This window comes from Montipora capricornis, chromosome 14 (assembly GCF_036669925.1).
Source record: "Montipora capricornis isolate CH-2021 chromosome 14, ASM3666992v2, whole genome shotgun sequence".
Classification (NCBI taxonomy): Eukaryota; Metazoa; Cnidaria; class Anthozoa; order Scleractinia; family Acroporidae; genus Montipora; species Montipora capricornis.
In genome coordinates this window covers 31372039-31399120 of record NC_090896.1, presented here as the reverse complement: position 1 = coordinate 31399120, position 27082 = coordinate 31372039, and the positions used below count along the sequence as shown (strand labels likewise).

The 27082-nt window shown below is 39.1% G+C and overlaps 3 protein-coding genes across 3 annotated transcripts in view; 2 read left to right on the top strand and 1 right to left on the bottom strand.

The window, feature by feature from the left end:
• LOC138032380 (beta-hexosaminidase-like) overlaps positions 1 to 3513 on the top strand; it is an 18673-nt gene extending 15160 nt beyond the window's left edge. Inside the window, exons 7-8 of the mRNA XM_068880049.1 lie at positions 1599 to 1733; positions 2255 to 3513. Coding sequence (XP_068736150.1) covers positions 1599 to 1733; positions 2255 to 2342 — 223 coding nt within the window. The 3' untranslated portion in view covers positions 2343 to 3513. The remainder of the gene's footprint in view (positions 1 to 1598; positions 1734 to 2254) is intronic.
• Positions 3514 to 5965: 2452 nt separating this feature from the next.
• Positions 5966 to 10454, bottom strand: LOC138031868 (uncharacterized). Its single transcript, XM_068879485.1, has 4 exons — positions 10107 to 10454; positions 9617 to 9886; positions 7819 to 8088; positions 5966 to 6343 (listed from the first exon to the last, which is right to left on the bottom strand). Exons 1-4 carry the CDS (start codon positions 10347 to 10349, stop codon positions 6062 to 6064), a joined length of 1065 nt encoding a protein of 354 aa, XP_068735586.1. The 5' UTR covers positions 10350 to 10454; the 3' UTR covers positions 5966 to 6061.
• A 5706-nt stretch (positions 10455 to 16160) lies between these two features.
• LOC138032599 (beta-hexosaminidase-like) lies at positions 16161 to 26960 on the top strand. The gene is made up of 10 exons (XM_068880306.1): positions 16161 to 16297; positions 17245 to 17946; positions 19562 to 19983; positions 20518 to 20934; positions 22357 to 22517; positions 23249 to 23417; positions 24134 to 24371; positions 25154 to 25406; positions 25911 to 26045; positions 26849 to 26960. The coding sequence occupies exons 1-10, from the start codon at positions 16240 to 16242 to the stop codon at positions 26895 to 26897; spliced, it is 2604 nt and encodes an 867-aa protein (XP_068736407.1). The 5' UTR covers positions 16161 to 16239; the 3' UTR covers positions 26898 to 26960.
• Positions 26961 to 27082: the final 122 nt, after the last annotated feature.

Here is a 27082-nt window from a genome sequence, read left to right as displayed (position 1 = left end):
CTATAATTGAAAAGAGTTCTAGGGGAGGTCTATAAGTTCGTAAACGGTCTTGCACCCAATTATTATCATTTTACTTCTTACAATTTGCGCGCGTCTGATAATAAGCTTGCTATTTCCTTGCCACGTACTAACTATTGCAATAATAGCTTTGGCTATAGTGGTGCAGTCCTCTGGAACAGTCTACCCTCAGCTGCTAGGCAAGCAACATCTCTGACTAATTTCCGACGATTGCTAACTAATTCCGACACGGCATTCATGTAAAACAGGCTTTAATTTAGTTAGTAACATTTTAAATTATCAAAGATTAATCTGTATGCGTAGTTTTTCGTAATAAGTTGTAGCTTTTGTATTAAATTTTTAATGCCTGGTGTATTTTACCGTGTTTTTTACATAAAGATAATGATGATGATGTCTGTTGATTTCACTGTTAGCCTCTTTCTTCTCTTGTAATTTATTCAGGCAAATTTTCGCTCCACTTTTCTTTTAAAAAATTATATCTGTATGAAAAATAGAGAAGTGGAAGCCGCCTGTGTGTTAGGTGGGAGGGAAAACAAAGCTGAAAAGCCTTTTCAAATCCTCATGTCATTTAACAGCCGCACCGGAAAATAACTGGGCGAAACACAAAAATAAACAGGTCGGTTGTAAGCGTTCTTGAGCCCAAAATCGGCAAGAGTTTGTCATTTTAGATTTTTGCGATTTACTTGTGCAGCCAAAAGAACAATAGAAAAATTGAACGTAGCAAAAATCTCCCAACATGTTTTTTGCTGATATGATGGCACAAAATTTATGTTGTTTTCATGTCGCAAATTTTGTTGCTGGTGGCAATTTTGTGTATTCTCGATTAGCACTTCCTAAAACTTCCTTGTGCTCTTACTTAAAATTATGTATCAATATTCATTTACTTTTGCATCAATAGTTGTTTAACATAAAGCAGGCTAACAAAGTCTGTACCATGCGTAAAATAAAATTTTCGGTCCTATATTTTTTGCAGCAGCAAGTCAAATATTTTGAGGTCTCCCATTCAGATACTAACGTTAACCCCGCCGGACGGGGCTTAATTAACTTCAGAAAATGTTTGTCGTGTAAACTGTCAGAAGCTCAGTACGCGCTTAAATGTAAACTTGCTGTGAAAAAGAAGTTGAACTTCATGTCAACTTCGAATTAAGCTAATGTTTCTCGATTCCCATTGATTTTCTTCATTCTTTCTGGGTTTAGTATTTTACATATTACTTTCTGGAAAACAAAACGCAGCTCAGCTGACAGTTATGGAATAAAGCACTGTGTCAAGTTACGGCACTACCACACGTACGCAATGCGTACCTATTTTTTAGTAGTCAGAAGTGTGCTTGAAACAGCTGACAACATTCCTGTTTTGAACGGGAAGGAATGGGACTGAATCACGGGTCACTTAGAACTTGGAAGATTCGCAAACATTCTATTGTAGACTGGAATTTTATATACTTGTTAAAAAGGAAGAAAGTATTACCGGAATAGTCCATAATCAGCTGTCCTCATTTTCAGTAGCGTAAAGATCATTGCTCTTAAAGCAATTTTCCTAATCCAGAGACAATCTTCAGTTCGCCATTGTTTATGTGTAGGATTAGAGGCAAGACATTGGAAATAAGAACTGCGTTTCCTGGACTTGAAGTGCAATATTCAAAAGATAAAGGAAATTCTTGGCAAGGTGTCAAAAACAGCATGGAGATTAGGGGAAAGGTCAAATTGAGAGCCAGGTTGGTCTACTCAAAAACAAGACTGTGTTTTCATGTTCAGTAGAATTATCAATTACCGTAGTTTTTCGGTTATAAGGCGCAACATTTTTTTCTCAAAGAAATTGCTTGTTGGCTTTAAATGTGATCCAAACTCAAGGTGCGTCTTATAGCCAGGTATCTTCTTGCAACAAGACTTGTGCAAGGATGATTCTTCGATCCTTTGCTGCCATCTTGTATGTTAAGGTCGTCCCAGTCTTCCCTTACTGCGATTCCAAAAATGGTGGCCTCACACGAAACGTTCGTGATGATGGCCTTCAATTCAGGGATTTGTATTGGGGGGCTAACAAGCAAGTGCCGGGGGACGCTAACGTGTAGGGGGTTGTGGGAGAATTCTCCGCCAGAAACTTTTGAAATCTTGAAGCTCGGAAATGCTCGGAAATGTTACTTTTTCCTTTTGTTAGTTTTCTCTTTCTATGTTTTATAGATTTTAAAATTATTCTAATTGTTTTATTTATTTTTAAATTTAACGTTTTAACTTGAAGATCTGCTGATGGGCAAAGATTTAGCAGAGAAATTGAAGTGGGACCGCCAAACAACCTCAAATATCCAGCACAAGAAAAAGGAACGTGAGGGATTGATAGGCGAGCAAACTGAGCGAGAATGAGAGGGCTTCTACAATAAACCCAAAAAACAAGATTGCAAACCAGCACCACACAGGAGCAACAAAAGAAGAAAATGTAAACCCCAAAGCATTCAAATCTGCTTGGGTAACCAGAGGTTTTCCTCTCTCTCACTGCTTTGCGACTTGTCTCTTGCGGCTGAAGAAAAACCTCTGGGACGACGGTAGTTTTAAAGAAATTTCATTTTTGTACGCTCCCGTTGTCGTTAGAACCTAAAATTTGAGGGTGCAGAGCGTGCGCACCCCCTTCCCCACCACCCCCGAGAAGACCTGCGGTTTTTTTAATACAACTGGTATTCTGCAAAAGCAAAAACGCTCACCAGTCGGCTACGCCATTCCTTAGTGGTGCACCCCCTCCTAAGAAAAATTCTGGATGCGCCCCCGATTAACACCTTAACCAGAGAGATCAAAGAACCCTAAGGAAACTTACGGTTTATGGCAGTGGGTTCAAACCTGAGACATGTGCGGTACCAGGAAGGAGAACCATCAACACGAATATGAAGAGACATGCTTTATAGGAGCTGCACAACACACAAGTTCCCGTGAAAGAACTCGGTATAGAATGCAATGAAAAGGGGAGTAAGGTGCGGGTGGGTGGGTGGGGACGGTACGGAACCTCAAAACCCTTTCCGCTCAGATCAGGCGACTCCTCTAAGGCCCATAATCCACTGTTCCCTAAAGGTTCTGGGAACCAGGATGATCCTTTCATTTCATTTCGAAAAAATGATAGGGAACAAGCATAGTAAATGTTGTGTTATTCCATATTTTTGGATGAATACATTAGTAATTAGATAATCTAATTATTGTACATGTTCATTGACGTGACTTTAACATCTTCATTTCCCACGACCTTGTAGCTAATTCGGTAGAGCAGCGGTGATCTAACCAGAAGGTAGTAAGTTCAATTTCCACCCTGCTCAGAGTTTTTCTCTGTCCTTGTGTGGGCCCATTTCGATTAGTAGCTAACACTCACATGGTTCATATGGAATAGAAAACTTGCACTTCACATTACACTCTAATCAGTTAAGTTAGCACACCCTCAAGCGCAGTCACGTAGTAATACTGTTCTTTCATTGTACATAGTGTACATTACATTGAGAGTTTTAATAAAGTTTCCGTGAAGAACAAGTCCGTTGTAGTTCATGTGCTTGATATTTAACGGATTTAAACCTGAAGAGCCATGTTTGAGATTAAGTCTAGGAGGCCTAACGAAGCACCAGCTCCCTATAACGCGTCATTGGGAAAGTAAAGCCTTTTTAATGAGATTTATCGGAAATATTTCAAAAATGGACGATTTCGAAGGCAACTTTCATGCGGCTACAACAAGTTGCAGAAATAGTGGAGACACTTCACCTTCTTGGGGCGTTATTAATTTACCTATTATCTCTCATGCTACAGCCCCCCTCCCCCCCCCCCCCCCCCCATCCTTATCAGTGTTGCTGCAGCAAGACGAAAAATTGTGCCAAACTTAAACAGTCAACATTGAAAGAGGGAGAGGGGAGGGGAAGTGGGAAAGGTTTAAATTCTAGATTCGGTGCCAGGGTGTTAGAAGCTAGAAAAGGTGTTTTTTTAATGAAAGTGTCTCAACAATTTTGTAACTTGTTGTAACACATTAATAATTAGTGAGCTTAATCATATTATGCCTTGAATTTCTAAAGACTGTTGAATTTTTGTATGCAAAAAAACCTTTAGAAAACGCCCTAGAATTAGCGATTAACAAAAATGGACGAACGTTCAAGGTTCAAGAATGTGGAAAGCTAATAAATGCAAGTGGCGCTAGCGCTACAATTTTTCTTTGGGTAAACCTCTCAGGTGACGGTCTTGTAGCTAGTTTTCGAAAGCGTACAAAATGTAGAACATTGGAGATTTTGCAAAGGAAAGTCGATTGGACAATGTTCAAAAATGAATGGTTTCAAAGAGATAATGCAAGATGTGATAAAACTACAAATTATTCAAGAGTCATTATCTCCTAATTCTCCAGACTGTAGAAGTTTTTGAAGCCAGTGGGCCAGTGGGTATGCATTGATCTCTCAGAAGTGTGAAAAATCAAGATTTTCCCAGATTTTGCTTACAAGAAGTCAAGGCAAATATGTCAAAACTAGCCATTTTTTAGGCAAAGCTCTGACTAGGAGCTAAGAAAGAAGGAACCTCAAGTCTGAATATTGGTATTTGCCATTGGTATTGGCTAGTTTGGTATTCATTGACTCCCAAAGGATCCTAGAATTTTTCTGTGCAAAAAACAGCTTTTAAAACGGCCTAGAATCAAAGATAAGGTACGTTTCCAAACAGTGTCGAAAACCGGGATTTTCCCAGAGTTTGCTAGGGATGACCAAGGCAAGATTGCTAAAAATGGTTAAATTTTTTGGCAAATGTCCAACAGCTAAAAAGCTTTTAAGAGCAAGTCGGATTACAATCTTTTTGGTACGCATCAACTCCCAAATTTCCAAAACGGCTTATAATAAAAGATAGGGCATGTTTCTTTTTAAAGAGTCGGATATCGGAATTTCCCAAGTGTTTTTTAAGGGGGCCGTGGCACGAATGCAAAAATGCCCGATTTTTAATTTAGTAACTAAAAAGCTAGAAATTTGCTTTGTTTTTCCAAAGCGGAAGGTTTAAAACACAGGTCACTCGTTGCAGGTCATTGCAGAGATTTATAACTGTTACAAGGAATAACAGCTTTTCAGGGTCGTTCGCTGACCATTATTTTGAATTTTAAGCCTTTGAACGCTTGTTCATTGAAGAGATTATATTATCAATTATAGTGTCACTACTCATAGCGTAAAGTGTACATCATACTATTTTAACAAACTGTTGATAATGTCTAAAGCAACCCAGAACCTGCAAAGTGGCTAACCTAGCTAATTAGGCCTAAACATCGTTTTTAGGCCTAACGAGGCCTAATGTGGGCTGAGATTATTAGTACTAAATGTTTTGTAACAAATGACCATTGAAACGTGACCTGTCCTTTAATCCTGTTGTTTCAAAAGCATCCAAAATGCGGATTCTTGGAGATTTTGCAAAGGGGACCGCGACCTTTAGAAAACTGCCAAAATGGATGATTTCGCAGGCAAACGTCCAGAATGATAGAAAAAGGTATCAAATTTAATCCAGATGGTAGAGCTAGTGAAGCGCAATCGCGTGGTTTTGGTTTCGAGTCCGGCACAAGCCTGGACTTTTTCAGTCTTCTTTCGCAACTATTCAAGTTTCTTCATAATTACGATGATCCCTTTCACCTAGACAGACCTCTAGAAGCTAGAAAGTTAGGAAATACAAATCGCACCATCCCTTAATTATAGTGTGCATTGAATCCCCAAGGACTGCAAGGTACATTTTTTATATGCCAAGAAGGTTCAGTTTCAAAAGCGTCCAAAATGTAGATATGTCGAGATTTTGGTAAGGGAGACCATTAGAAAATACGCGATTTCGAAGGTAAGAAAAAAAGGGATTTGTTGAGCATTTAATTATTGAGTCTGTTTATTAATGTGGTCTGCTGCATAATTTTACGAAAAAAAATTAGATTTGGAAAAATTGTACACAAAAAATCTACAGTTATTGACAAGATGACAATCATACCAAGAATGGAAATCGTGTTGCTTTATTACGTTCTTAGTGCATGTTGCTTGTTAACAATAAAAATTTTATGTCAAGAGATTGAGAGCGTTAGCGTATTTTAAGAACTGAATGGAAGTTCATCAAAAGACCTTTTCTCGATGCAATCACACATGCATTTGTATGCACCACGGATGCAGAAGCCATATGTTACCGATTTATCCTCTTCCGTGAGGCAAACGTAAAACCGGTGGTTGCATTTGCGGCAGCAGTCGAATGTCTGCTTGCAAATGTACTTCCTTTGTTCCGTCCCCAGAGACGTTCTTCTGGTAGGTAGTATTGTGGCAGCAGCGTCCCGACATAAGACTGGATAGCTTTCATAACTGAGATATCTTGGTTTGTCCTGCAGTATAGGAGAAGAGGAATTTAATATAATCGTTCTTACCTCCTGTCAATTCAACTGGCATATAATGATACAGAATATAGAATTAAGGGCATTCCATCTGTACTCAGAGACCTGCCCTGCTTCTTATTTAAAAGATTTCGTATTTGTTTGTTTCGTGTTCGAGTAAAGCAGAAATATGTTTTACTTCTTTGGTGAGTTCGTAAGAGACTACTCGTGTTTTAAGAAACTGAAGTCTTGGTTCAACTGAAAGAAAGCCATGCTCAAGTTTCCCTGACCTCTATACCTTTTCTCTTTAATATGGGCGTTTTTCAGTATAAATGTAAATAACTGAGGACTTTCCCCCTATTTCCAGCAGTTCTTTCTACCCTCCAAGAAATCATTAGTCCCTTGAAAAAGTTATAAGTTAGAGCGAGTTTCAATCGAGTGTCGTAAAACCAAAACAAAAGTAATTACTTTGGCCAATCAAAAAGGACGGAGACAATCCGGTAAACCAATCAAAACTCGAAGTAATTATACGTAACCGACACAAAGCGCGGGAAAATGTGCATGCGCGAGCCACAATTGGTTTTGCTTTCACTTCTGATTGGTTGAAAAAGTGGCGCGAGAACTTTAAACCAATCACTGAGGGAAGTGACGCAAACCAAACCAATTTGCTAATTACGTTCCACACTCAATTGAAAACCACTCTATCGAGGGAAAGAGTTGTTGTTTTCACGATGTACGTAATGCTTCTTGACAGTCACTGTACTGAGTTAGAAGACAAAATTCACGAAATTGGTACAGCAAATTGAATTTACATTTCTGAGTGCATAGCTTGATCAAGTATTTTGTTCTATGACAGCCAGGGTATTCCACCAATTAAGCCACTACGTGAAAGCCAAGAATCGCTATGAAATCACTTTGTAGAATAGTTCAGTTTCGGTTAAAACAAAGCTCTTAGATTTAAAACTCAGCAAAGTTTTTCTTATGCTCTGTCGATCCATGGACTGCAAAAATATTGGCTTAATCTCAAACTTCGATTATGCCTACCAAGGCAATGGCTCAAAAAAGGCTGCTAGAAAGTCTTCAAGACAAGTTGTCTTGTTAGTTTTGAACATTTTTGGGTCATGAAATTAACGAAAGAATACTTCTTTGGATTCAAACATTATCAAGTACTATTTTACGAAGCCTTAACTCCAATGGATCTAAAATAAAACAATTGGTTTCAACGGACAAAAAATATTGCTAGAATTTCATTTACTGCAAAAACCATGCTGGTACTCTAAAGGGAACGTTTTCGTCTCCTGCATTTCAGGGTGTAGGAATGAGGATGGAAATAGGAAAAAATGTTGGAATTTGTTTTCGAGCTTACCCTTAGAATCGGCTGGAATGACATTACTTAGAGTGCGCACCAAAATGACAAGTTAGGAGTTGAACTTGTTTTTGACCGATTGATAAAAGAACTCTGATACTGGGGTGTTCAGTGCACTTACCGCCTCTTTGAATGGAACTCGTGTGTGATTGAGCTTTTTGCATTCACCTTCGCAGTCACAGTCGTGTTTAATTGGTGGTAATGGTGCAACAAGGCTAAAGTTACGGCTGTCCTCTAAGCTATCAAGTCCAGCTTTGTCTTCCATTTTTTGAAGAGATTCTTTTGCATCGTCGGCATACCATGGGTTCAGATGACTGGCTCTATCGTACCCCTTGGTGGCCCAGATGAAGGAGGCAAGGCAACATAAAACTAAGCCAAGGTTCATATCAAATGGCAGTCAAAGGCGTTGAAAAAAATGTGCGTATCTTATCTGCACGTTCAAGGCCTGTCGACAAACAGTACTTTACAACAACTTCAGGTTGAACAAAAGGCTTTTATATCCCGAACGAGGAAAACAAGACTATTCTATTGTTGTTATACATTTATGTGATTCGTTGGTTACCTCAGTCGGCGTGATATTAGCTCATTGACTTCTAGTCTCTTTAAATTATCTTACAATTTAAGTGGGCACGTACAAGAAGGAAGACCAATACAAAACAAAATCTAAGACGTCCCTGCGTAATGAAAAAAAGAAAATGACACATGGCAGTTTCTTTCATTTGTTTAGTTTATTTACGTTACTAGTTACGTAGGCAGGCAAAAACATTATTGGTTCCATTTAGAGCGAAAATGAGCATTCAAGTTGAGATTCTTAACAAAAAATAAAAAAACAATCTTTTTTTCCTTTTTACTGAAAGATGTACGTAAACAAATGAAAAAACAATGAACATCACCTTCATAAAGGGTTTGGCCTTTTTTACTAATGACCAATTAACATTATGAATCAATGAAGGAAATGACCCCTGAAAAAGTACTTAGGATTAATGTAACTTTCAGTTGCCATTGCGGACATTTCAAAGTAACGGTCGAGGGATTTTCGAAGAGTTTTAAAACCGAAAAAACATCGCATCTCTAATAAACATGGGCGCTGTCACGTTCAAAGAATCAAAAGGCTTTAGCTCAGTTTTCGACATATTTTTATATACTATTTGTTTGTAGAAGAAGTGATCAAAGCAGCTAGTTTTGCACCGAAAGCGGATGTGTTTGGAGCGTCAGATGTGTTTTAATACGGAAGCAAATAACAAAACTTGCTAATTTATCAAAAGTGCATGATACTGTTAAATAAGTGGTAGTCTTTCCGTCTTAACATAAGATCTAAGATGCTGCTGTATCATCAGTTGAGTACTATAGAAAAGTTGTTTGATTAAATAAAGTTTTTTTTTTAGTAAAACAGCAGCTTATCAAGAAGCTAGTGCTACAAATCGAGCTAAGTAACAAAAATTATATTGACTTTGAGAAAGATGGGGAAGAAAAAAAAACAATGGTGGATTCTAGAAGAAGAAACAACTGATCACAGTAGTTGACCTTTTTTGACAAAGAAAAATGGGAATTGTATTACTCCTTGGCTACCTTTGCTCCTCACTATTTCCTCGAGAAAATGCAATTCAAGCCGCAGTTAGGAAAAGGAATTTCTTGAATGAATCTAGTTTTCAATTTAGTCGTTTGGTATGGGGCGGTTCAGTTTGGGTAAAACACAATAGATAAAAACAGTAACATTTCTCAGTGTTAGCAAGGATTTGTTTATTCATTTTTTTTTTCTTTTTTTTAATAAAGCACATGAAAAAGCATCCAAAAGGCTCAAAACAAATAGGAATACAATCGGAAATCAGAGCCATCACAAAACTGGTTAAAACAGTTTTCAGTATCAGTTACTCCACAATTAACAGTTTTATCTTCCCATTCGGGGGGCCTTGTTATGCAAGGGAGACGTCTAAAGGCCTGTGCTTTGCCAGGCATCGACACATGCAATTGTAATTCTCTGTGCGATAGCAGAATTCTGGACCACCAGCCCTCCATCCGGCGTCTCTGATGCACTTTTCATATTTCGCATTACAGGCGCGGCAACAGTCGAACAAATAAAGTAACAGCCACTTGCATTGGTATGGACGAGGGCGACTCGGAAACTCAACTGTGGATGCCAGCACGCAGTTGATCGGACGGTCTTCAAACTGGTGAAAACTGCTGTTTTTCTGTTTAAAGAGAAATAAAGAGCAACTTCATAAATATACCTTTTTCGTGATACATTTTTCACTTTTTACGTCGTCGTTAATCGATCCTAAGCTCTAAAAAAAGGTTAATACAAATTTAAGAAGAAAATATATTATTCTTTCGAAAATGAAACTGATGTATATGAAGATTGCATAGTTCTTTGTTATACAATGGCATAAATCAGTAAATAATGGTTCTTACCGTTAAATAATCTGGTATATCGAGCTTATCGCACCGTGGCTCGCAGACTGACAAGCATTTTGTGGACTCGTCGTGTTGATGCACTTCCACTGATTCGTCTTCTAGCTGCATCAGAGGATTTGTCTGAGGGAGGTAGACCCTGTGTTCCGGGCGGAAAAATCGTTTTACATGCTCCTCGGTGCTAAAAGCATTCACCAACGAGACGGAGAGAGAAAAAATCACAAGAAAACTGCAACTTTTCATGTTGTATGCTTCGTTGTTTAGTGAAAAAACTAGCTCAAGATACTATTGGAATTCAGTAGTGCATAACACAGGGACCTTCACTCAAACTAGAAGAGCAGTTTGTCTTTAAGTATCTTTTATATCATCAAACAGGAAAAAAGCGACTTTTAATAATGTTATTATATTATTATTCTAAAGGATTGTATTCATTGATGAGTGGGTCCATTGATGAGTGGGTCCAATATAACTGTGTTGATGTTGACTCGAGATGCTTTGACGCACTACAATTTTTTGGCAGCTTTAAACTCGAAGCATGCGTGCTGCCGATGCTCGAAGTTTGATTCAGATCAACCTTTTTCCTTTTTTGATGCGAAAAATTGAGCCTCTTAAATAACACTGTTTAAAGTGCATCTGTGACCAAAAAATCAATTCTTATTTTGCTTTGGATTTCAAAACTATGTTAAGCCTCGATTCCAAAAAGACACCTATTTAACGGTCCACCATTTCTAATTTTAAATTCTTGAGAGAGCTGGTTCGAGGAGAAAATGACGTCAAAGGCTCACTATTTTGAGAATGCAATGCGCGTAACCGCCGCAGAATTAATATGCAGCTAGGCAGTTTTGGGCTTTCAGACTTTTAAACTCGTGTTTTCCATTTATAATAAGCTGCATTCACACGCTGAAGTTTTAAGCTGGCGAGCCTTTGACGTCACTTTTCCCTAGACCCAACCCTCTGAGGTCCAATCGGTTAATTTTGAACGTGAGTAATGGTACATTTTACGCTAAAAACCGATATCGCATGAATCACGAAGCCATGAGTACGATATCGGTTTTTCGAGTGAAATTTAATTTGGAATTCACGAGTTTGTCAATGAATTTTTCTTAAACCGCATGAGTTTTAAAAGAAAACAAGCACACCCTCGGCGAGCGAATGGAAAAGGAAAAAGCCATTTCAGAGTCAACTGTCAATAGCCAGCGAATAGGAATCACGCTAACATTATATCCCTCCGATGCTTGACTTGAATAACTGCGTAGCCGCCAGTGTTGACCACAGCTATCATGATATGTCAAACTGGATCAAAATCTCGGGCACAGTTTTTCCTAATACGGACCTCCCGGCCGGTGAATAACATATATATACGCGCGGATATTTTGCGAGTTGCGCAGTATTTTTCCGAGCCCCGCAGGGGCGAGAAAAAATACGAGCAATGAGCAAAATGTCCGCGAGTATTATATGTTAAACCATTGAATAAGAGATTTATTATTCCACTGCAAAAAAGGTGTTATTTTGCTTCAACTTTATTTGGTAAGAGTGTTTTGAAAAAAATGCATCATCTGTCCTTCAGGGCACGTACGAACGATGTAAACAGCACAAAAAGTTAGCCAAAGATCTTTATTTGATTGGATAAACAAAATGACGAGTGACAAGCGATGACAAGCTCAGTTCTCAGGCTTTGCATCGTGTTAAAAACAACTTCTTTCATTGAAAAACTACCCGCTCTGTCCGTATTTGCTCTGTTCGAAACCGGTCAAACCGGGAGACTACAGTGTATTACAGTCTCATATTTTGCGCGTTCTCTTAACCAAATATGGTAAAACGGCGGAATAGTGGAATAATAAACTCTAGTTCAAGCAAAAAAAATCATTTAAACTGGAAATATCTTCACTACTAAACGCATCGTACCCCAACAATGACTTCCAAACCATGCAGACCGAGTCATAGCATTACGATACGTGCTTGTTGGCACGAGATACTCGAATTTTGATATTATTGAACGATCACTGACTTTTTTGTGCGCCTGCATCAAACCATGAACGCTCTATATCATTGTTGGACCGCCAACGTTTAGCAGAGTAACGACCCATGTACTCGCTTTTTTTTCAGTAATTCCACTAATGAGTTTTATCCTCTGACCAAAGATAAGGGTAATCTATCATATCAAAGCGAGTTGTCTCACTTTTAGAAAGGGTTGGTGGTTAAGATCCTTGGAAATCAGCCAATGAATCACGTATTTTTGGTAAAACTATGTTTTGTTTTCTAGAAATATTTAAACTAAACTACACCAAAAGTCGGATGTGAGTTAGCAAGACGCTATGGAGCACAGAGCTGGTTTCGTCAAAATTACCCCACGCTCGATAAGTAAGTAAGTAAGTAATGTGTCATAAAAATTACAATGTGATAATTTAAATAATCTTACATGTACAAGTAATGAGTGAGAAATAAGAAATAAAAATTAAATCAACTGAAATGAATAATAACCTATTAAAATAATTAATAATTTAATAATAGAAAAATTTGGTTTTATCAACGGAGTTGATAATGTAAATTGGCCACCGGCAGAGATTCTAAAAGCTGACGTTTAGCTCCTACTCTACTATAAAAACTACACGTAACCCATAATCCCTTGATTCGCTCTGACGAAGGGCTAACGCTCGAAACGTCAGCTTTTAGAATCTCTGTACGGTGGCCAATTTACATTATCAACTCCGTTGATAAAACCAAATTTTTGTATACTACTTCCCCACCGACGCAGCACCACAGTTTCTTTAGAAACTACCCCTTCATTCATTTAATAATAGAAAATATTGGTAATTAGGCTGTCTATTTACAAAACATACAGTTGCAGTCATACGATGAAGACAACTGTATGTTTTGTAAGTTCTTCCGAAATGTAGAAAGGGATTCCGACATCCTTATTTTGTCTGGTCGTTTGTTCCATTGTTTACTAGCCTGGTACGTGAAAGAATGTTGCATATAAGATGAGCCGGGTTGGTCTTGGAATAACAACCTTAACATGGCCCCGTAAGCTGTAACCGTTGCTAAGCAGGATAAACATTTCTCGAATGTAGTTCGGTGCCGGGCCATAAATACTTTTGTATACGAGTATAAGTGCTTGTTCTATGCGTCGATGTTCCAAGCTTTTAATATACGCGGTTTTAAGTAACTCTTCGTACGCAGTCAATTTAGAGTTAATAAGAAGAGTCCTTAGAGCGAATGCGTTGGTTGAGTCTAGTTTTGCAGACAGACCTTTACTTAGACCTATGAACAGTGGTGATACATATTCAAAGTGAGGCAGAATAAATGCTTTGTACAGTTTAATCATAATATTTAAGGGTATAAATTTACGAATGCGACGAAGAATTGAAACTTTTGTGTTCACTTTCCGGCAAATTTCTTTAATATGTGCTTTAAAAGAGAGTGAATTGTCGATGATTACTCCGAGGAGCTTGATCTGTAAAACAACATATTTGCTATTAGCAGCCATACAGATGTAAAATCACAGGGATCCCACACAATCTGTTTGTGTAACCTTTTGTAATTTTATAATAAATGTATTGGATTCACCTTTTGTTTCTTCTGTAGCGATATATTGATAAATATGTGCATGGACCAATGTTGAATAAACGTTTTATTTCAAGTTACCTGCGGCGTACTGTCGTCTTTTTGCCTCAGAAGTGGTCTTTTAAGCGATTTTGAAGATTTCGAGTTTACTGTGCTTCTTAATATGAGGTTTCACGTGACGTCATCGTCGCCATGTTGGTGGACGAAAACAAAAGATCTCTCATTAGCTTCTCTTGTTCGTCCACCAGAAGTCGTATATTTTTCCATTGTTAGTTTGTTGAAGGACAAGGGTGGAAGGAAGTTTTTGAACGGCTCCAGCGCCGAGTCGATTTTTTCCCAGAAAATCGTATCGCTCCGCTTTCAAACTTCGCAGGAGAAGGCCAAGGGCCAAAAGATGCACCCTTCCTCTTAAGAATAATCCATAAATAGACAAGATGCCATTGACGCCTTAACAAGTCCCGGTCTCTTGAGAGTGATAGCGACAGGAGATGTGCAAAACAATAGGAAACTCGTTAATAGGGTATTTTGCTCGTGGTGATTTCCTAGTGAATCGTGGGTCGTTATAGCTGTTATAGTCCTTTTTTGGACTCAAACGGAAAACAATGGAATTTCAAATGACCCGCCACTGGAACTACTTAAGATTCACTAGGAACTTGCCATTAGAAAAATAGTCCATTGTCACAAACAGCTTCCCATCAGTTGTGAGATGTAACTAAAAGAAATCCAACACTGGTTGATATCTGTGCGATAACAAACTCTTCAGCTTGTAAATCGACTGGCGGAAGGGCTCCGTGGCGAAATCCCGCTATAAACACCAGATAGATTTGTCTTCAATACTTGAACTCTACCGAGAACAGTACAAATCCTTCCTATACAATACCTCGATCGAAGAGATAGAATATTGGTTTAATTTTGGTGTTCAAACTCGTACGGATAGAGGATAAGCGAAAGACTAACTTCAGAAGATCAACGGTTCCAGTTGCTATCATGGTCTGTGCTTCAGCGATGGAATGGAAGGGCCAACACATGACGCGTTTCTTGGGCATGATACAATTTCAAGTAGAACAAAAATAGGACAGAGAAAGCCAATACTAATTCTCCCAATACATTAATAATATAACTTTATTTTCACATGATAATATTTAAAGCTGAACAGCTTGTGGGGTGGTGCACAAATGAAATCAAATCAAATTAAAACATATCAAATCATATTGGTTTTTGAGGAGAAGGAAAAACCGGATTACCCGGAGAAAAACCTCTCGGACCAGAGTAGAGAACCAACAAACTCAACCCACGTGTGATACCGGGTCTGGGAATCGAACCCGGGTTTTCACCACTGCGCCACCCCAGTTTCTTTGTTATTCGATCGGGAGCACGACGATAAATAACAAAATCCGTCATAATGAGTTACATCGTTTTCACTCGGTAGCTATAGCGCCGAAGTATGTGTGGAAGGTTGCTTCGAGGATCAAACCATGCCAAACCAACACTCTAGCTTGAAGGGAGAGTTCTCCCTTGTGAGAATTTCTGAAAATTTATGTTTATACTTTTATTCTTCCCCAATGAGGATGATAAACTGAATTCCCTATGTCAGACGTCCCTATGTCGTAAAAGTATTAAACGCCTTACGGCATACTGCTTTTGACAAGAAGGCAGAAAATGTCAGTAGATATGCTTAGCTCACCTGTCTTGCAGGTTTTACTGTGCTAACATGATCCCCGGTGGTTCAAATAAGCTGCTTGTTTGATATTGTTTCAAGCAAGGGACAGTTGAGAGCGCATTTACTTTTGGGACTACTCCAAATATGACACGTCACACTGCAACTTGAATACGAATATTGAAAAACCATGCATTTGTTGGGAACTGCATCGAAACGCTATTACTGTTTATAAATAATTAGGATAGTACGCGCACTATGCTGTGTGTTTCTATGAGAGTATGGAAACACGGCTGTGATATCACACGTATTTTGATTGGTTTGTATTGTCAGACGTGCTTTTTGATTGGTTGGTAGGAAATATGAGCGTGTGGCAAGAAAATCTGTTGCAATCAAGAAGTAAAAAAAACCAGCATTTTCCTTCATTTGTTGAATTATCTTTAAGAAATACTGCGTCTCGGGTTTGCATAACTGTCTTGAATCCTCCCAACTCCCCCTCGTGTTTAGATGAGGCTATGGAAACACGAAAACGTCCTCTATTGCTTAAATATGTATCAGTACTTCTACGAGGTTGTATCCTCAAACGGCTTTTTTTGTGTGCTCATTTTTTCCCAGAATTATGGCGCTTAATTTTGGCACGAAATTATGGAATACTAACTGTGCTAAATTCAACATTTTCTCCGCAGAAACACCCTACGCTTATGATTTGTTTTTCTCCGGTCCATATGTCATTCAAACTGATATCCTAAGAGACGGACTGTCAGCAGTTGTGTACACAGCAGGAAAAAGGGAATCTTGCAGCTGAGCATAGAACCAGATGTTTAAGCTGAGTTATGGGATCTACTTTGTTATCGTGTCTGAAAGCCAGCATTACATTGTTAATATAACCGTTATTCCAAAGGCGGAAGCAAAATGACCCCCAGGAAACGTTGCATTGCTTTTATAAGTTTGCTGAGTTTAGCATTTCAAGGTCAGTTCCTTTATATGGTAGTATTACTTTCCTTAATCATTACAACGAGAAACAGGTTTTTTCTTTACCCTTACAACTGAGGCAACTGAACTTCGCAAGACTTGCATTGAGCATATACCCTTAAGTAATATGAAGGTTAAGTGAAAGGCGGGATTGATGATGATAAATTTAAATGCTGAATGTGTTTAATTTTGAAGATCAAATCTTGCTTCAAAGAAGACTATTCCTAAGAAAACGTAAACTAGATGATCGTTTTATAGGGAGGAGTTGCCTTGTTCAACTTCTTTTGAAATCGAAAATGTGTTTGATTAAAGGAAATCTCAAAAAGGTGATTCGTCAATTCAAATTTAACAAAAGCCTGTAAAAACATGCAGGAGAATTGGTCCACATAGTAAAGAAACTGAAAAAGACAATTCTTGAACTTTCTTCTGTCTTATTTTGAAGTTTGTCCAAAAGACAAACAAGACCCGGGTTGCTCATAAGTGAACTTGAAAATGTCCATTTAATCGGAGTGGACACGCTAGTAGGTCGCAAATAATTGAAGTTTTTGGATCAACGAGAGCAGTTCATATGCCACCTACTTCAAATTACCCAATGCCAGGGATTTCGTTCAAACTAAAACGACGAAGACTTTCAATGTGCTTTCATTTCCAGCGTTGACCACAAAAAGGAATACAATGGGTCGTCGATTTATTGTGGCAGGTTCACATAAGAGTGCATTCAGATTTACCCCTTCAAAATTAAAGTTTTCCACTTTTCAATAGGGAAAAGGTATAATCTATGTTCTGTGTTTGGTACTTCATCTTTCAGTAAAGAAATTAAATAGGATAATTTTGTTCCAGCGGCACTCTGTTCAAACTCTGAACAAATCGGAGCTTTCCTAAGTAAGAATATATTGAGGGTGTCACGCGCTAACGAATTCTTTACCCGGTTTTTTTGTAACTTAGCCCTTGGCAACGAAATAGACCAGGGAACATTAGATTACATTGCAAGCAATCTGGAAATTCGCTATGACGTGTTAGATAACTTCCAAGACACGTGGAAATCCTACCGTGTCCGCATGACACTGACAAACGCAGGCTCAAGATTGATTCCCAGTGGACCTTGGGCTATCTATCTGTGTCACATCCGGGTAATTGAACCAGTCCATACAAAACATAATCCAAAAGGCTACGTCATTCCTGGTGGTCATGGTATCAAAGTGACGCACATAAATGGATGTCAGCACAAGTTTGAGCCAATTGCGAGTTTTTCAGGCTTGACTGGTTCTCAGTCTTTGGTGGTCGAATTTGACGGGGAAAACTGGGACGTTGCCAGAACGGATGTGATGCCCAACTGGTATATCGCCGCTGAAGGTTTGCAGGCGCGAACGATCACAAGCACCGTGGGCGAGACGTTGTCATTCGTTGGTCCGTTCAACGCTCCTAATAAATGGAAGCGCATTACTGGTGACAAGTACAATCCTTACACACCAGAGATGCGGTTCTTTCTTAATGATATTACGGACTTAAAGAAACCGGGGCAGTTAATCGTACCCAATCCGTCAGAGATAATCGGGCTGGATGAGACGAGAAAGGTTAATCTAGGAACTGGTGACTGGGCAATTGTAAGTAGTGCAGGGCTGCAGAAGGAAGCTAACTTCTTAGCAGGTAATCATCATCTTTAGCATTACCATGGGAGTGACCAATTCTAGGGAAAGCTATCTAAGAAATGTTTCCAATCATTGACCCATCCAGCCACTGGGCATGCTTCCCCCATTTGTATGTTTAGAGTTAAATGACGCTTCTTCGAAAGGGCGAAACGGGTTTACCACAAAAAAGAGACCATCCGGGTCTAGTCAAAATGTGGCAATGATAAGAAACAGATGAGACAGCAACTCCACCCTCATTTGCTTCGTTTTGTTTTTTTTCGTTTGTTTATTCACTTTGTGGCAATCATATGTTTTTACCTGGCCGCGCGTTGAACCCGCGACTTTCCGCTCTGTATACCAGAGCAAGTTTACAACCTGTGCCAATAGGCCAGTTTCGTATTCTAACGGTTGGACTGGATCTAGCATGAAATGGAGGCTAATGCGGGCAAATTAATTTGCATTCGAAAAGATTTGCCCGCATTGGCCTCCATTTCATACTAGATCCAGTCTAGCCGTGGGAATTAGAAAATGGTCTATCAAGCGATACTTTCGGAAAGGAGAGGGGGTGGAGAAGTCCCTCTGGGCCTATTACCTAAACTAAAAGTTCAAAGAAAAAAGGTGAAAAATGAGGAGTAAAGACAAAAGATTATGAAATGGATGGAGGGAAAAAATGCGTTTTTCTCAAACCCTTTCCTTTCCCCAGGTTCCCTGCCATTTAAAAAGCACTGATTTGAGGCGCAGCTGCTCGAAGACAATTCACATGGGTGTATTAAGAATTAATCATCATCAAATGACTGTTGAAAGCAATTGATGCAATTTTCACTCTTGGTGATTGGTTTAAAGATCTCGCCCCGGTTTATCAACCAATGAGAAGAAAAACCAAAACCAATCGCGACTTGCGTATGCGATTTTTCCCGCGCTTGAGCAGTTGCATGGAATTGCTTCAAATTTGGATTGGTTCATTGCGCTGTTTTCACTTGCTGTGATTGGTTGAAGTAATTACTTTGGTATTTGTTTTACGACACTCAATTGAAAACTGCTCTATCGCCATCGTCATTGTGATCATTTTCCCAGCTTGCATATCCTGGTTAAAACTCTTTTTTTAAATAATTTTTTCTCTGTACGTAAACTTATCTGCTTTACAGAGTCTAGCATCAATTGAAACGAATAATCAAAGTTTTGTTTTTTTTTTTCGGTCAAATTGGGCGCTTTTAGCCGAGTACGCCGTTGAAGATTCAAACGACGTATTTTGCAGGATTGCAACTTGCATGAGTATGCACAGTCAGGTGGGACACTTTATGACAAATACATGATGTTAGTTCACCCTGGGCGGTCATTAGTATAAACCTATTCACTACTTGCACAATCTCATAATACACCTCTACTACCCCCCAAAACGTTTGCATAACCATTGTTTGCAATTTCTCCTGGGACATGAAAATGTCCCAAGAGAAGTCGAAAACAATGCCTATGCAGATTTTTTTTTTTTTTTTTTTTTTGGGGGGGGGGGGGGGTAAAAGAGGTGTATTATGGGATTTGTGCAAGTAGTGAATTCTCGAAGAAGAGGTCAGGCTAAATAGGGCGGGTTAGTTGTTAACACTGCAAAAGATATGCTAACCGGTCTCTTATTTCAGGAAAACTGGGCCTCCAGCTCGATTATTTCAGCTCTTTCCGTCAAATTCACCTACAAATCGGTGAGGTTAAAATTACGAGTATAAAATCACAAAGCCGAGAGGCCTACACGCTACAAGTAAACGCGGATTCTCAGGAAATTGTAATCACCGGCCAGTCTCCTGTTGGCGTGTTCTATGGAATCCAATCCCTACTCAGCGTCAATGAACCGAACGGCATGGTGCCGAACGTTATCATCAACGATTCACCCCGATACGAATTTCGAGGAATGGAGCTTGATGTTGGTCGAAACTTTATGCCCAAAAGTGAGGTGAAGAAGTTGATTGATGCCATGGCGATGTACAAGTTAAATAAGTTTCACTTTCACTTGACCGATGACGAGGGCTGGAGACTGGAGATTCCCGGATTACCGGAACTCACTGAGGTAGGGAAAAGCCTGACTCGTCCTCAGTTGTCTCGCAATAGACCATTATACAGTTGTGTGCTTAATTACCTGGCCTGTGAATGAACATGAGGCTAGATTTGACCTTGTTTTGATAGAAACCTCACTGCTTTTCTTCTGTAATTTCCAACTAATTAGCATGAGAACAACATTATTAACATAAGAACAGCATGGAGGTCTGTATCATAGCATAGCAAGTCAATTCCAGCCTCACTTTCATTTAAAGGCCAGGTAACTAAGCAGCATAACTCTAAAAAGGTCTACGGTGAAAATGGGTTGTAAGACGAGAGTCATTCATTCGTATCTTCCCTGCTCGAATCCCCTTCGTTTTTAAATCGTCAAAACAGCCTCAAGGACGACACAAAGGTCTTAAAAATCTTAAAATCTTTGTTTACAGCAATTACAGGCTGTATACACCAACTGACACGATTTTGTAGAGAAAAAATGAATTGACCACCTTTTGCAACCTGTTGTTATGTCAAATGTAATTTTATGTTCCGTTTTCTTGCCTCCAAGGTCGGGTCAAAGCGATGTCACGACGTAAAGGAAGAGAAGTGTCTGAATTCTCAACTGGGCTCGGGGCCTGGAACTGGAAACTCCGGCAGCGGTTTCTATACTGTCGAAGACTACCGCGAGATCTTGAGATACGCTGAAGAGAGGCACGTAGAAGTCATTCCAGAATTTGACATGCCTGGTCATGGGCATGCAGCTATCAAAGCGATGCAGGCACGACAGAAGAAATACGCCGCGATGGGACAAGCGTTCGAGGCAGACCAATACCTGCTTTCGGATCCCCACGATACCTCACAGTACCTCTCTGTTCAGTTCTTTACTGATAATGCAATCAACCCATGCTTAGAGTCAACGTATGAGTTTCTTGAACACGTTGTTAACAGCGTTCGGCATATGCATCATGATATTCAACCACTTAAGGTGAGCAGCGGGTATGATCATGTGCTTTAGTGCCACGAACTTTCTAGTCAAGCAGCTGACTTCCAAGAAGGATGTTTCTTTCGTAGAAGTCGATTTTCAACACTAAGGTATCACAGGGAGTTACATTATTTCCTCAAAATATGGATTACGAATATAAGCAGGTAATCTTACTCATGTCATGCCATCCACTGCTGATATCTTATTCAGTAGAAGGAAAGGAATGAAAACAAATCGTGCTACACATCCTGCTGATTCTTTGCCTAACTCAGCAACACAACGACGTGAAAGGTCCGAAATAATTAAATTTAGGGTTTACTCCGAAACCGTTCAGTAAGCATTCGTATAGGAGAAGTACATGGCTAGGAGTGTACAACTTCATTGTATTTGTGGAAGGGCGTTTTTACAGACCGAGTTATTTTTAGATTGATTTTCGTGCGAAGCTATTGCAAGTCTTCCATGAAAAATTCTTACCCATGGGATTGAGAATGGCCTCACTCTTGCAAGCCAACTCTTATCTACGAATTCGTCTAAAATAGCTTGATCTTTGAAAATTCCGTTACAAAGACCTAAAATTGGAGCTGTAGGGTTCCAGACCTGTTAATGGGCTTCTGCTTCGTAATAATCTTGTGAATCAGAGGTCACAGGAAATTGAAGAAATGTATGGTTTGAAGTGACATTTACATTAGAATTGACTTTGTCGTTCCTTGACTCTCTTAATAATATACATAAAAAAAATTACTCATTTCTGATTGGTTAAGAAAGAGTGCAGTTCTCGTGTAACAAAAGTGGAAATTGAAAATTCACGTTTCCAAGTTTACAGTTGAATGATATTCTTGTAATCGTTTTAATTTCAAGTTTTAACCAATCAGTCGAATAAAATTTCTTAGAAAATTAAAAATGGGCTGTCAAACGTTCACTTCCTTTTCTTCATATCCATTATTAATAAGTTATCACAAGAGTTCATCACCCAAGAGTACGATTTACCCAAATTGGCCTCAGTAGTCCCCATCAACGTCAAAAAAGTATCTTTTTTCTTGAACCAAATCGGCTAACTCAATGTTGTACCCAATTCAAACCGGTTCTTTGGGAAGGTTTTGTTCCAGGTATCCATATCATTTAAATGTGAATGTTACATTTTAATGCAAATACAATACAAAAAGAATCTTAATCCAGAGAGATTTAAATTGGGTACAACATTGAGCTACCTGATTTGGTCTATTATTTATTTCCCGCAAAACTTGGTTATATTATAGACACTTTTCTGACGCTGATGGGGACAAACGACAAACCTGATACCATATTTTTACCCTTGCAATTGGGTATTGGACTCTCTGTTATCACATAATTTCTCGTGTAATTTGGTATAAATAAGGTAAGATCTTGTGCTTGATTTTTAAATGATTGGAATTTCTCATGTTTAAGATATTTCACTTTGGTGGAGATGAAGTGGCTCATGGGGCCTGGACAAAGTCCCCTGCATGTAAGAGACTGGCGCAGAAGTTGGGTCTGAATTTCACAAGTCCCACCATCGTCAAGGATTTGAAAGAGTATTTTGTGCGCCGAGTGTCTGAGGTGTCGCACAGGTTTAGTAAAGTTCTTCCTTGTTCTAGGCGGGGGTTATGCCTGTATTCTAAAGCAGATTTCAATAGGCCATTTTCGGAAATATCAAATATTCAGCTTGATAGTGAGGCAGTGAGGACAAAAATGATAAAAACACGTTGGAATGAATGTGAAAAATATTTACATATCATCCACTTTCCTTTGTCTTTGTCCTCTAAACCTCTCTTTCAAGCTGAATTTTAATATATCAAAAAAGGCCTATTAACAATTATTCGCCGAAGGCGCCGTGAAAATCAGTGAATAAACACCGAGACGAAGTCCAGTTTTTGATTCATCGAGACTGAGGTGAATAATTCTTTAAGAATAAGTTGATAGGTGATTATTTCGAGAAATAATTTTTACATTGGAAATTTTATATTAAACTAAGCAAAACACCTTCTCTCGCATAAAGAAATTGTGGCGGGGATCGATAGGGTTTCAAGTTCTTAGAGTATGTTGTACTTCAAACTTTACTAGACATGGTGAATTTCAATCTCGGTTCAAATAGGCCATTTCCAAGTTCATATCTGCCTCCTCTTCAAAGCGAGTCTAAGTGCCAAGTTTCTGTAATGGTAATTAGTTCTACTTTACATATTAATGAAAAATAATTTTCATAACAAAAACTTCGCACTTAGACTTGCTTTGAAGATGAGGCAGGCTTGAACTCGGAAATGGCCTATTCTTTCATTAAGTAAGACTATTCTCTTGATCTCAGGTATTGTCTTGATCTGGGCGCGTGGGAAGATGGCGTTCTCGGGGTAAAGGATACGCCGTATGATCGCAGTTATCTGAAGAACGAGAACGTATATGCTCACGCTTGGGACAACGTGTGGGAATGGGGACAAGGCGATCGCGCTTACAAACTTGCTAATGCTGGTTACAAGGTATTGATAGTGATGCGGTCCATTCTAGGGTGTTAAGGGGAAATCTTTAGTTAATCACGAAACGGTAATATGAAATATTTTACTTCATGATAAAATTTTCATTTTATCATGAACAAGATGATTCTGACCAAAGGGACCTTTAACCAAGGGATTTGCCATAAACTTGAAAAACGTCGGGCCGATTTTTTCAAAATTACCCAAATACAATCCGTTTCAATCTTGTACATTTATATCCATCCATGCTTCTCTTTCCTTGGCTGAATTTCTTTTATGTTTTTCAACAGTTTTAAGTGGTTATTGCAATGTTTCATTTTACTTTTTGAGCATTTTGGGTGTCATGAAACTGCATCATTTTGCGAAACATAACCCCAGTTTAAGCGTTCATCACTACCTCATCATCGTCACAAATTTTATGAACAAAGGTTGTGAGATCAGGCATGTGGTTTATAGTCCTTATCCCAGAAGACTTGAAGTCTAACCATTTGCGGATGTAATTACAAAGGCAGCACTTTCTGCTCAGTTATTTAAACACCCAGAGTGTAGGTCCGGCCGGAGTTGAACTCAACGCCGGACTTCCGGCACGATGCTCAATCCACTGAGCCAACCCGGGTCGGCTGATACAAGGATTGTCAAAAATGGAAATGGTTGATCTGAATTTTGGTTAAACACTGAATGAGCCGGGCAAATCTTAAGTCTTCTTTTCTATCATTCACAAGGTTGTTTTGACACAAGCGACACATCTGTATTTTGACCATCCCTATGAACCAGATCCTGAGGAAAGAGGTTATTACTGGGCGCCGAGATTCATTGATACTCGAAAGACGTTTGGCTTTATGCCAGATGATATCTATGCCAACGCTGACTTTACAAGGATGGGAGAACCTATTGTAAATTTGTGCGAGGAGATGTACAAAGGAAAATGCGTTCCTCTCAAGGAACCTCAAAATATTGCAGGTATTTAGAGCAAACATGCTTTCAACGCTATAGTATAAGAGATAATTACATGGATGTCACTTTTTTCACAAACTAGGACAATCGCATTTTTCTTTGTACCGAGGAAAGGTTATATCATACCGCAGGTCCTGTAAATGTTCTTGCGCGTGCTTTTCCCGCCATTTGGTTTTTGTTTGTTTTTAAGCTAGCGCTTATTTTTTTTAACAATATCTGTTCAGGAGCCAATTCAGGGAAGGTTTTTCATAAGAAAATGAAAAAAAAAGCACACACAAACCAAAAGCGGTCGCGAAGATCAGATTTCATTTACTAAGCTTCTGAGTAGTGTGAAATAATTTTGTTTGTGGAGACTTATCCTTCACCTCTCAAATCGAACGAGTTAAAATAGACTAAAATGTATAGGGTGTACTTTGAGTTACGATTCTAAACCTTTCGAATGGTTTTGCACTTTGTGCGGTCGTCGTCTTTTTTTTAAAACTCCTCATTCCAAGTTTGATTGCACAGTGCGAATCAGATCCTTGTGATCATTCGGAGTTCAGTTCAAAGGCTATGTCACGTTGATAAGGCCCAATGAGACCAATTGAAATGGCCCTTCATAGCCGCCACTGTCCGGGACATAGTGCTGTGCGCATGCGTAAGGTACCGCAGACAGCGGGTGAAGGCAACAGATGGAAGCAACTTGCTTCTAAGTTTGTTCACACTTTTGAGACTGCTCTTAACTGAACATGCACCTCCCTTTATCATGCGCACTCATGAAGACACGGCTTTCATTTTCTCTTTTGCAGGAATGGCTGGAGCCCTTTGGTCTGAAACAGTGCGAAATCCCAGTCAGCTCCACTCAATGATATATCCGCGACTGCTTGCACTGGCCGAGAGAGCATGGCACAAGGGATGCTTTGAGAACGAAACCAACAATGCAAAGCGCCAACGAGTGAAAAAACTTGAGTGGGAGGCGTTTGCCAACAGCTTGGGACACAAAGAGCTTGCGCGATTGGATAGAATGAATATTGATTATCACATACCTGTTCCAGGAGCGAGGTATAAGTATGGGTCATTTCCAGGGTTTGCAAAGTCTAAAAAAATCTGAAATTTGGATAACGTACGGCGTTGCAACATGAAAGAAGAGCCGTCACTATTTAACAACTAAAGTTTGAGATCCAAGGGAGTAGAGTTTCTGTCCGAGATTAGTGACTTCGCAAATGTTCTTTAGATTTCCAAGAGCACGGGAGCGAGCTTCATAAGAACTAAACGGAAGAATTATGAATTACACCCCACGCGAGTGCCCCGTAAACTGACATTTCAGGAAAAAAAAACTTCCGTTTTTCTTTTATGACAAATAAGCCTTAACGAAATTCACACATCCCAAGGAAAATACTGTGCAGCTCCCTACTTGCTATCTTTACTTTCTCCAGACATTCCTCTTTCTTATATCCAAGCAATATTAAACAGGTAATTACCAAGCGAAAAATATCAAATGTGAATTTTGCAGCAGTCGGTGTTTTGAAAATACTCGATTAAAAACTATCCAGTTGGTTCTTTTAGGATAGTCGAACAAAAGCTTCAGGTGAATTCCGCTATCCCCGGTCTTCCAATCCAGTACAGTACAGATGGAGGACTAACATGGAGTGACGTCACAGATGGTTTGTCTGTGAGTGGACGTGTGATACTGGGCACTCGGTATGTATACCGAAGGTTTGAGGTTTGATGCAATCTAATCAGTAGTATTTAACAGTAGTGTGTGGTCTGTCTTCTGTGTTGTATCATGGTTGGGAGGGTAAATGCTCGGAGATATTAGCTACACCAAGCTACTCTAAAATCCGAGGGTAAATAAAGATATATATATATATATATATAAAGTTATCTTGAAGTTGTTTGTGCTCGACGTGTAGCGGTGCCTTGATGAGTCGGCCATCTGCAGATACTTTTTATCAAAATATCAACAGACAAAGAGATTCTGCTTGCATGACAACTCTCCACTAAGCTGACAGTGGCAGTAAAATTCTAGCATAGCAAAATTAAAGGGGTTAGGTCACGCAAGTTTAGGAAATTTCAGCACTGATTGAATGGTCATAGAATTAACTAAAATATCAAAATAACTGTTCAAAACTATAGAAGAACTCTAACAAAACACAGGGAAGCCAAGAAGGGACATGGATGGACAAAACTGGAGAGGATTGAAATGGATTGAATTTGGGTAAATTTGAAAAACGTCGGCCCACCTTTTTTCAAATTTATATCAATCTATATCAAAATGTCATTTACAAAGCTGGAAAATCATTCTCAGTTGTTATGTGGCCGTGATTTTGCAAATGAAAGACTCTTGCTCTGCCAATTTGACGTTTAGAGCTCATAATTAACAAAATGAAACAAAATTACCTAAAATAGCGTAACCTACCCCCTTTAATAGTAGTTGACACTACTTAAAACATGACACAATGATCAGTCACTAGAAACATCTTTGTGTAATGTTGTCTTTTTAGGTCAGCGGACAGGCGTCGCTTGAGCAGACTCGTCGAAATTCAAGCGTAGGACTCAGAACTTTGGCTCTTAAGAAACAGTCAAATACGAGAGATTGCAATAAAGGAAAGAGAAAATACCTGTCTTAATTGATTCTTCGTGTGTATTTTGGCATGCCTTGCGTATGGTAATAGACCATCAAAAGCCATCTGTGCAGGAATTTGTTACTTAACGCTTTTCTTTTACTTGGAAGTGGG